Below are 11,016 nucleotides of genomic sequence, written 5' to 3' on the forward strand. Positions count from 1 at the left end.
TGCTGTGTTGGCCCATGCAAGGAGCGATTTTTTTTTCAGCTTCTCTTGGAGTTCCCATCTTTCAGTTCTTAAGGAAATCTGTGGGTTCTCTGAGCATGTCTGTGTGACTTCCTCATTAACAGCAGAGCTATGTTTCTTTCCTGGAGAGAGGTGTGGAACAGTGGTGATAAGAAATCAGTGCTGACCTTGGAAGCCTTTAGCAGGGAGCAGTAAGGGAGAATGGGGAAGGGAGGCAGGTAGAGAAAATCGTGGGGTAACAGAACAATGTAACTTGTTTTCTTTTTATACTGCTGTTTTTAATGACATTCTGATGTCATCTTTTTAGTGCAAGCTGGAGAAGGAAACAAACCAAACTCAGCCCAGCTGGAACTGAGAATGGTCCAAAGCAAAAAGGACATAGAAAACCCAGAGATCATAGTGAAAGCCACCGTGTTATAAAGGCTCCACGTCTCCAATAACGCACAATGTATCCATGTCCTCATTTCTTTCCTGTAAATTGTAATATTTGCCTTAGATCTGTGACAGAAACCTGACTTTCATGAAATAGTGCCCAGCATAGGCAGATATCCACTCTCAAACATATGTGCTGGCCTTGCTCAGTTTTAAATCCAGAACAGTTAGTGTGCATCGAAGCCTATTCCCAGGTATCCCAATGTCTGTCAGATTCACTTAGTCTGTGTGATTACCCAGGGCAAGAGAGCAATGTTCCTGCCTTGCCAAAGATGTGAATTTGCTAATGGAATGCTTGACTGACTGGAAAATGTATTTCAAGATGGCATCTAGTGCCAATGGAGCTGGCTCCATGCTCCCTTTTCCTGGAGGTACCTGGTTACCTACCCTGGTATTCAGTATCTCAGCTGCTACGAAACTAAGCAGGGTTAAAGCTACACACACAGCTCTGCTCGTGTGTAGGAGTACCGTGAAGATGTCTGGCGTGTTCAGTACTCTGAAGTGACCTTGAGGTGTCATTCATGTTGCTGATCTCTGCTCCTGTTTCTTGTCCACGAACAGCTGCACAAGTTCAGTTGGCACAGGTTCTGGCTGCTTATTTCTCATGTCTGTGGGTGCCCACTTGATTTTCCTCCAAAAGCTGCTCCAAAAACATCTTCATCAACAAGATCATGCCTTTATTCAGTACCACTGGTTAGAAGGGCGGCCTCTGAGGCCAGCTTTGATTCTCTTTTAACTAAGGGCAAAAGAGAAAGCAGCTCTTAGCCTGGAGTTGGCTGCCTTGGTTTGTTCATTGTGGCTGGATGTGCTTAGAAACTACCTGGGCACTTCCCTTAACATTAGTGAGCCCTGCTGGCAGCCTTAGCAATGAAGCCATGTGGCAAAAGTAGCATTTTTGGTTTAATAAGACCTGGTCAGTTAACACATGTTTACCAAATGCAGTGAAGTAGAAAAATCAACTTATTCATGAAGTCTCTGCAAGCAACACCAATTAGATATTACAGAAATACATATTATTATTATTATTAATGCACAATTCTGCTTGATAAGGCTTCAGAATGGGATTGTGAATAATTTCAGTGTCCCCTGGCTCATAGCCACATACTAAAGCAGCAAGGCAGCTCTGCTGACAGGGATAGGACACTGACACTTGTGTAGGATTTCTGTATGGGATCCATGTTCTTGCTTGTCCCAAGATAAAGTCTAGTGTGACGTTAAATCCAGATCAAATTGAGGAGCTTTACTTGTCTCAGGCTGCATAAGGGGATGGAAAATGCATTTCTGATTGATTTCCTCTCCTGCATTTGGCATCAGAAGTGAAAAAACAAATTATGTTACTTGAGAATTTAAGGAAAAAAAAATCAGCAGGAATTTATCTACAAAATGAGACTCTACAGCCAGTTTTAGTAACCACTGTAATGAAATAAATTTCTAGCAATAATACTTTTGGTGTTGGGCAGAGTTGCTAAAATCATCAGTCAGTAACAGAGATATGAGCTCATGGCTGCTGCCCAACCCATAAAAAGATGTGACCTGCCTTGACAGTGTGTACAAGTGTCTTATGGGAAGCAGTGAAGAAGGAACCAGGCTCTTCCCAGTGGTGCCCAAGGAAGTGATAAATAGACAGGAGCACAAATCGAAATACAGGAAAATCCATTTAAACATTAAAAAAAAATGTAATTCACTGTGAAGGTGATCAAACACTGGCACAGGTTGCCCAGAGAGGTTGGGTTGTGGAGTCTCTATTCTTGGAGATACTCAGATGCTGACTGCACATGGCCCTGAGCACCCTGCTGTACTTGGCCCTGCTTGCTCAGAGGTTGGAGCAGAGGATCTCCAGAGCTCCCTCCCCACCTCAGCCATTCCATGATTCTCTGAGCATGTTGAACAACCTTTCTTTGCAGCACTACAGTTTTAAAATTTGTTCTCCCTGCAACACAAACTTCCAGATGGGCTGGAAAATACTCATACTAATATTCCCCCCCCCCCCCCTTTTTAGATAAGCTGCTGTTTGCTTGGGCAGCTGTGCCAGAAGACAATTACCTCTTTTGAGATACTTGCTTTCAGCAAAGATATTTAAATACTGTAGCTGGTGATATGTTTCAGCACTTGGACATGAAAAGGATTTTAACTGTTTCTAACACTGATTAACCAAGTGCTGCATGCCATATTCCAAACATAAGAAGGAGTTTATTAATCTTTTAAAATTAGACTATTTCACGTGGAAGTGTATAATCCCTGCTATCCTCTCAGGAAGAAGGGATCAACATCCTGAACTTCCCTGCCTGCACAGACAATGGTCAATGCCCTTTTACTAAGTGTGAGACAGCACAATTTTATTTTGCCAGTAGAATAAACAGACTTCACAAGAGGATTGAGAGCAAGGCAAGGGCTGTTTTCTCTGAAATAAAGAAGCTTGGAGTTTGGGACGCTTGGAGCTACCTTGCAAACAAGATTTTAATTATAAACCGTGAGGAGCCATGGTCTTGACATAAAAGACAAAGTGATATGTTTGTTGGAGCAGTTTACACCTGTTAGGTGTAATCTTTGCCCACTTCTTGAGAGAATGGATCTGTTCAGTAATTCACACCTTTCTTAGAATCTGTAACATAACCATGTTAAAAAAAAAAAAAAAAAAAAAAAAGACTATTCATACTAATGTGCTCAATTTGCAGAAGTTCTGTTTCACAGTAGCTGGATCCTGTAGCAATGGGCTGCTGGCTTCATCTGCTTGAGTCCCTGAGGGTTGCTCATGTGAATCCTGTTTTAAACTCCCACTGACCTGATCCAAATGAGCTCAGGTTTTTATCCTCGGTGAAGAATTGGGCTTAACATCTCTTGCCATCAGAAATCACCTGTTAATATATTCTGTAGCTAATGTTTTGTAGCCACAGCAGGCTAACAGGTATTTTTGAATGTCAAGGTACACATTTTTATTTGTTTAGAGTTACACAAAGCTCACGTGCAGAGCAAAATTCAAAGACTCAGCACAGTCCTGTCTAATACTCCATTCCCTTCTCTCCTCCTGCATGTTATACCTGTATCTTTTCCTGAGTTCCTGCTGTCTGTCTCATGCATCTGTCTCAGTGTCAGACAGTGCCCACTGTTTATTTAGGGGCTTGGAGGAGCCTGAGCAGCATTGTCTGATTCACTTGCAAACCTTTAGTTAAAGATAAAAGGTTAATTTAAACTAGCTTAGGTCCCAATTGATGACAGGAGAACAAGCACTTTAGCCCAGAGATGGAGTTTGTAATAATGGATAATCTTTCCTGGCCATCCTGGGAGCAGGAAAGGTGTAAGCCAGCAGTGCAGCCCTCACCTGCTGGGGACTGGTGGCTTCAGTGCCACCTGTGTGGGCTCAGAGGCACAGGAGGCTTCTCTTGCTGCAGCACATGGAGCTGTGGGAGAGGTGAATGCTTTGTGTTTGTGTCCACTCGACTGCCCTCACGTTCTTTCTCCATTCTGGAATTAATTTGTGTCAGATCCCCTTTTCCTGGAGTGATTTGCTGTGCCTGTGGCCACTGCTCAAGTCCACTCACTCCTTTTTGGAGCCACCTGTGCAGGAGAGACCAAAAGTTGTTTACAAACCATCTACTCTGGGCCTGGATTAGTCTCTACATGCTGAGAATTGAGAAGTGCATAAAGACATTGTGCTAAAATCACTGCTATTCACACTCAATAGAAACACTTCAGAAACCTGCAGTATGAATTGTTAATGTTTGTGTGCTGATTTTTATCTCAGATGGGGAGAAATCCATAATCCATGTGTTACACAAAAGAATTGGAGGACCAAGGTTTCCAGCTACTCATACTGCCTTTTGAGTATCTTAACTGTGTCTTGATTGGATGGTGTTAATTTGTTGTCTGAGACTGTTAATGGTGATTGTATTGATTAATTTTATTTTAAAATATGTGGCAAGGAAGATTGTAATAAAAGCATCTACCTTTATTATACTGTGCACACACAAATTGTTAGATCCTATTTTTAAATATGTTAATCATTTCCAAATTAAACAGCACAAGAATGGTTTGATAGTCTTGCTGAATAAAGTGGATGTAATTAAATGTTTCCTTAGTTATGTCCTAGGATAGAGAAAGGGTAGTTAATGGAAGAGAGCACATTTGTGCCCTGTAATCACTTTACTGTAAGATGTGGATGTGGAAGTATCATCCTTGTTGTCTTAATTTATTTTTTAAGAGGTTCATGGGAAGAAAGTCTCTGGCATTCTGCACCACTCCCTTGCATTCTTCTTGCTTGTATGTGTAGGACCTCATTGTGTTGTGCTCTTTTTTCCTGCAAACAAGGTGAGCAGAGAGGCTTGGAGTAAGAGCCATAACTCATTTTGAGATCTCTTCCTTGTGCAGCATTTGTGTGAATTTGTACCTTCACTGTGTAGGGTAGAGCACACAGGGCTGTAGAGTGGGAAACAAATGTTCCTCATGTGGGAACAAGAGCTTCTGCCAGCACTCAGCAGTGTCCCTGCCAGCGTGGTGGTTTGCAGGAGGAGGAGAGCAGGGATCCAGGTTGAGGAGAGCAGGAAGTGCTGTGTCATTCCACTTGTGTCCTGGAGAGGTTTGGTTTCTATTTATACTGAAGAGAAAAACACCCCTTCCAAGTAAAGGTTCTTGTCCAGGTGAAGAACGCTTTTAAAAGCTGAGACATGTTACAAATTTTGGTCACTCTGGTAGTAAAATATTTCTTCATAAAGGGAAACACATCCCTTTTACATCCCCTTGCTGCTCGACTGGCTTATTGGCTGTAGTCACTGTAGAATCCCAGGATTAGATATCCAGAGAGCTGTTCTTCCTGCAAGCACATGTTCTTCGTGTTCCTGGTAAGTGAGAGCCTGCTGAGCAGTTCTGTAGCCTTCTGAAACACCTCCATTGGAGACATTTGTCAGCCATGGAAACTAAGCTTCGTGATGTTCAATCACAGCCCAAAAATAGCTCTTTCAAAGAAATGGAAACTCTTGAAAGGGCATCATTGTCCTTAAATGAGTAAACCAGTGAGTTTGTACACGCATGCAGGAGCAGAGTTCAGGTGCACCCCCAAGGTTCAGTCAGCCACTGGAGGAGTGTGCCCTGAGCAAGGGCTGCTGCTGCCAGGGCGCTGCTTCAGGAGACACCCAGCCATTGTCACCATTTCCCAGAAGGGAGGAATGTGGTGTGGCATTCAGCAGCCAGGGAACCAGTGCCAGGTGACAGCCCCAGTGCCGCCAGTTTGGTGCTTTGGCTGCTCTGGCAGCAGAGGACCTCGAGGCAGGTGGGATGCTGCTAGATGTGCACACATTTCCTGATCAGTGCCTCCACAGTGCAAATAATGGTAATAAATCCCCCAACGGGCAGAGCAGTGAATAAGGCAGCACATTATTCAGAGAGAGAAAACCAGCAATATGAGAAGGCTGTGCCATATGTTACCACTGAAATCACACCTTACCTATTGCCCTCGTGGTTGCATTGCTGTTTAGAAAAAAAAATCTGTGTGTAGAAGAGTGTAATTTATGTACTCTGTGTGTGTGTGTGTGTATGTTGAAGCTTTATTTGCAATGTGGTAGGGGTGGGAAACAGCATTTGGGGGGCTGGCTGAGTAGGCCTTCAGGATGTGAGCAGAAGGTCTTAAAGAATTATATTTTTATAGATTGTGCTGAAGCTTTGGGTCCCAGCCACACACAGCCTTTTCTTCCAGAGAAGTAAAATGGTTTGGAAAGAGAGTCAGGTGGCTGTAATATAGTAGGGATAGTACAACCCCACCAGCCCTGGACAAACTGAATAACTTAATAAAAGATGCCTTTTTAAGTAATATTTTTTTAGTGCTGAATTGTTAAACAAAGAAATATTTATGAGCAAACTTTCTATGTACTTAAAGTTTGTGTGGTGCTTTGTACTGACTAGGTGGACCTGTTATCTGTTTACACATCTTAAATGATTGTCCTTGAGGTGTGTGTGTAGTAATTCAACTACTTCTGTGCCAGAAAAACAATGAATTTCTGTGTAATAGCAAACGATTTAATTTCTGATGAAACTGTAGGCTTTCTAGTGTTCGTGTATTTTTCTGGTTGGCCATTACAAGTTGTATCCTTCCTGCAGTAAGGCTTCTACCTTGTAGAGAGAGGCAATAGGATGGTAGATAACCATTGTTTAAAAAGAAAACCCTAAATATTGCTACCTTATCCACTTTAAAATCAGGTAAGCTTTGTGGCATAAGCCTGGAATTTTTGCACTGGAAAGAAGTTTCAAATACATCTAGGTTAGGTTAAAAATTGGGGATGGGTTTGTTTATTTAACTAAATGAGACCGGGGGGGGTCTTAAAAGTGCTTAATAGCAACATGGACAAGCCAAGAGATGGAACAAAAATGGCTTTTCCCCATTGTATGGACCTGACCAAGCTAATTCACAGCTTGTGCTAAACCTGTGCACAGACAGCTGAATAGGCAAATGAGGAAAGTAAAGATTTTTTTTTCCCTGTAGTTTGTCAGCTGTAATAGCCTGAAGAATTTCAGTTGTTTGTTCTGAATTCAAATTCATAAATACCTTTCAGGAGAGCTGAGTTCCTGATAAAATCCCATTCAGTCAAAAGGCAAAGCTGCTCACGGGGTTCAAAACCAGAGCAGGATTTTTTTCATCTTGCTAAGCAGAGTGAGTCTTTTGTTTCTTATGGCTGGGAGACCAGAGCTAAAGCACAACTGTCCAGATTAATTTTTTTGGTTGAACTTTGAGGGTCTCTGTAAAAAGCACAAGGATCTGCATCATAAAGGAGTTTTTGGAGCATTGTCCTATGATAAATGCCATTACCTACCAGAGCAGTTGGTGATTTGGCAAAACTGAGCACCACTTGTTACGTCCCTTTTAATTAACATGGCAGCATCCTCACTCTTGTGAATAAATCACCACTGCAAAAAGCAGAGGAGAATTTTTCCTGAGTTTTTCTCCCGAGAGTTCCCGATTTCTGGATGTGTTAAAAAAGAAGCGCTTCTGCTTTGCTAAGTTAGCAGTGGAAATGTCACAGAAATGAATAATGCATTGCTGAGGAGGGAGGCTGTGGCAGGGAACAGCAGTGCCTCGGGTTTGTTGTGCCTGGCTTTCCTCCCCTGGGAATCCGTGGGTGCAGCGTGGTGGTGGCAGAGGGACTGTTTTCCCTGCATCCTCCTGCGGGGGAAATGTGGAGGAGTTAACTCTGAGCAAGTGGGAGCTGAGGCTGGTGGGAGCTGTTGGGGATGTTGGGCAGTGCTGTCCCAAGGCTGTGGTTCAGCACAGCTCTTTGTGCACCCAAAAGCTCCTGGTGTACAGCCCCCTGCTCTCCTGGCCACGGCGTAATTCCCTTAGATTTCTCCTGCAGGCCATGGAGAACCAAGAGACTCTGGAAGTGCATTATTCAGATGATTCAGGCTTGGCTTTTGTGCTTTTGAAAAGAAAGGTAGAGAAGTATCAGCTGCTGTGGTAGACCTACCTTGTCCACCTCAGCTACACCATAAAACTGCCCTGACCTTCCTCTCCCATCATCTCTGCTGTCCCTGATTTGCCTCTCCCCGTAACAAGGGACATGAAGGAGCTAAAATCAATGGGGGAATTCATCCAGCCAAAACTCCTGAAGTTTTAATCTTCTTTAGTTCCCTTAACCTCCTCGTGCTAGAACAGATGAGTGCCCGTGCTGCTGCCAGAGAGGGTCTGGGACAATGCAGCTGCTCAAAAGGAGGGAGAGTGGAGTTGCCTCTCCCTGGCAGTGAGGTGCTGGCTGAGCAGGACCTAATTGCAGAGCTGCATTGTTAATGGTAAAGAAAGGAAATCTCTGTAGTGAAGTACTTGAAAGAAGAGCTGGTGATACAATAATCAGTGTTTGGTGTTCTCAATCCATCCCATTCCCTGTGTAGCAGAAATATTATAGTACTAAAAGATTTGGGGTGGCTGTTCTTAATGAACTGTGTGATGCTTGTGCCTAGCAGAGCAGGAAATAGCATTGAATAAATCAGTGCTCTAGATAGGGAATGTAATGGGGAGATCCAAGTGGAGAAAATGCCCAGTTTGTTTTCACAGCACCTGAATGGTGTCAGAGTTGTCCAGGTCTGGCTCTTTTCCTTTCCACCCCCTTTAAGAAAGGAAAAAATGACATCAATAAATCTATAAATAAATAAGGGGCAGTTTGCTGGGAATTATGAGGCATTAGTATTAATTTTCATTGACAGATTGATAAGATTTTCCACCCCAGAGGTCTCTAGTTCACAAGGGCTGTCAGAGGTGTGATGGAGCCCGTCACAGCTGGCCTGGAGCACAGTCCTTGGGACACAGCTGTGACAGATGGCATTGGGATGCCACCTGCAGGCGCTCCTGTCCTGCATTTGGTACATTCACATGCCTGCTAGGTGTGAATACATGCCTTGGTGAGGAGGAAATTTGAGATTGCCATTTGCTGTCAGTGTTTGTTGGTGCAATGCATCCCCTTTCAGTGTTGTTTTCTTTCTGGGAGGTGGGAGACTGGCAGCCCATATTCTGCTTTAATATGCTTTTATCTGGCTGAATGTGGAAAACTAATTGAGATTGTTAAAAATGGAGGGGAGGGATAGCTATGAATTTGCCTAGGACCTTTGTGAGTAGAGAAATACGAGATTTGTCTCTAATTCAGAAATAATTCAGTATTGACCAAATGAGTGCCATGTCTTCAATGGGCAATAGCACCTGGAAGAGGCCAATATTTAGGGTTTTTGCCCAAAGCACATTTAGCCCTGCTCTACTGTTTAGTGAAAATGCCCAGTGCAGATGCCACCAGAGCCTCATCTCATGGAGTAATGCTGTAATAAAGAATGTGGTTTTCTTGTGCAAGTCTTGACCTCTTCTTATGAAAATAACACACAACTCAGTATTTTCATGGTGTATAAGTGAAATGTAATTTTTTTTTTCAATAAAATACATTTCCTTTCCTAAACATGGGTCTCTGGTTTTGGTGATGTTTCTCTTTCAACTCTAATGGAGTTTTGGCTTTTTGTGTCTTCTGATGCCAGACCTTGCATGATTTCTGTTTCCTGTTGAGCTCCGTGAGGAGTTCCCTGTTCAGCCAAGCTGGCCTTCTGCTGCACGTGCTTGACTCAAACCACAGTGGAATCATCTGCTCCAGTGGTTCTAAAAGGTGGTTCCTAAAGTCTGACCTACCCTTGTGGGCTCCCTAAACCCTCAGAAGCAGATTCTGAGTGTACTCCATTAAAACACCTCCCTGCATAGCCTAAAATTTGCTCTCCTGCAGTCCAGGGTAGCAACTCTGCTGTCCTTTTTTCTCATTCCACTGAACATTTTTCTCATCACACTGAAAATGATATACTCTGCCATTTCACTGTGGCCATGGCAGCCACAAACCACTACATCCCCAAAAGTCCTCTGCTAGCCACAAAGAGCAAGTCTAGGAGGGCATCTTTGCCAGTTGCCTCACTGAGTGTCTGTGATTAGAAGTTATCTCCTACAAAAGTCAGGAATTTCCAAGATCTGCTCATCTTGGCAGAATGACATTCCCAGCTGGTGTCTGGGAAGTTGAAATCTTCCACAGGGATGAAGGTCCAGAAACTTCTCCTAAGTGCCCACAGAACAACTCATTGATGCTGGGCCATCGGTAATGCACACCCACAGCAAATTTCCTGACTTTTCCATCCCCTCCAGTCCCCACTGCAAGGCTCTGAACCACATCATCACGAACTGCAACCTCATCACAACCTCTCCCTTACACCTCTCCTGAGCCTGCATCCTCCATCCCAACACTCCCAACGTGGGACACATTCCAAGTCTGACCAAAACCAGGTATCAGAGCTCTGGGAGCTGCCCAATGCTTCCACTTCATCTGTTTGTTTCTCCTATTTCCTGTCGGAATCCAGAGCATCCCTCTGGGTGCCCTGGATGGCCAGAGCCGCTGGCAGGGGGCTCTGAGACCCTGGCATGCAGCCAAAGACACACGTGGGGTTTTGATCTTAGCCCGTGGAGCAAATTACCAACTCTGTATGAAGAATTACAAGCCACACACAAAAGTTTAGGTGTTGTAGTAGAAGTAATTACGGAATGAAAGGAAGGATTTTTGAGTGCTGTACAGGGGGGTTTTAAGCCTTGTACGCAGGGGTCCAAGTTTTGTACATGGGGGTCAGGAGGTCTAAAATGGAGGGATTTGGGTGTGCCCTGTCCTCCTTCTTTCTCCTTCCTAGCCTCCATGTCTTTGGTGATGTTGGCACTCACAGATTGGTTTAGAGTAGAAAGTCACCATTCAATATAGATAGTAGGCATTGGGGAAAAGGTATAAACATGTAGTATGTAATATATGATATAAAAGATGGCACCAGCCCCCTGGGAGGGCAGTGTGCCTTTGTCTGAGCTGCTGAACGGCCACAGCAGTTCAGGGAGAAGAATCTTGTAGATAACCAACAATAAACAACCTTGAGACCGGACAACAGAAGACTACTGAGTCTTTCTTTGAAGGCACGGGTTGGAGCAGAGACTTTTCCATCTTTCGGGGTCACCCCAATCTGGGGCTGGAAACCCCACAATTTCCCATACAAACAGCAGCTGGGGAGAGGTCTGAAAAGATGTGAATATTTTAG

General features: G+C 43.8%; 1 protein-coding gene across 1 annotated transcript in view; it reads left to right on the forward strand.

Moving 5' to 3' along the window:
- PDXK (pyridoxal kinase) overlaps positions 1-9,368 on the forward strand; it is a 46,801-nt gene extending 37,433 nt beyond the window's left edge. Inside the window, exon 11 of the mRNA XM_038132567.1 lies at positions 326-9,368. Within this exon, the coding sequence (XP_037988495.1) occupies positions 326-438 (113 nt within the window). The 3' untranslated portion in view covers positions 439-9,368. The remainder of the gene's footprint in view (positions 1-325) is intronic.
- Positions 9,369-11,016: the final 1,648 nt, after the last annotated feature.

This window comes from Motacilla alba, chromosome 1, assembly GCF_015832195.1.
Source record: "Motacilla alba alba isolate MOTALB_02 chromosome 1, Motacilla_alba_V1.0_pri, whole genome shotgun sequence".
NCBI classification, from domain to species: Eukaryota; Metazoa; Chordata; class Aves; order Passeriformes; family Motacillidae; genus Motacilla; species Motacilla alba.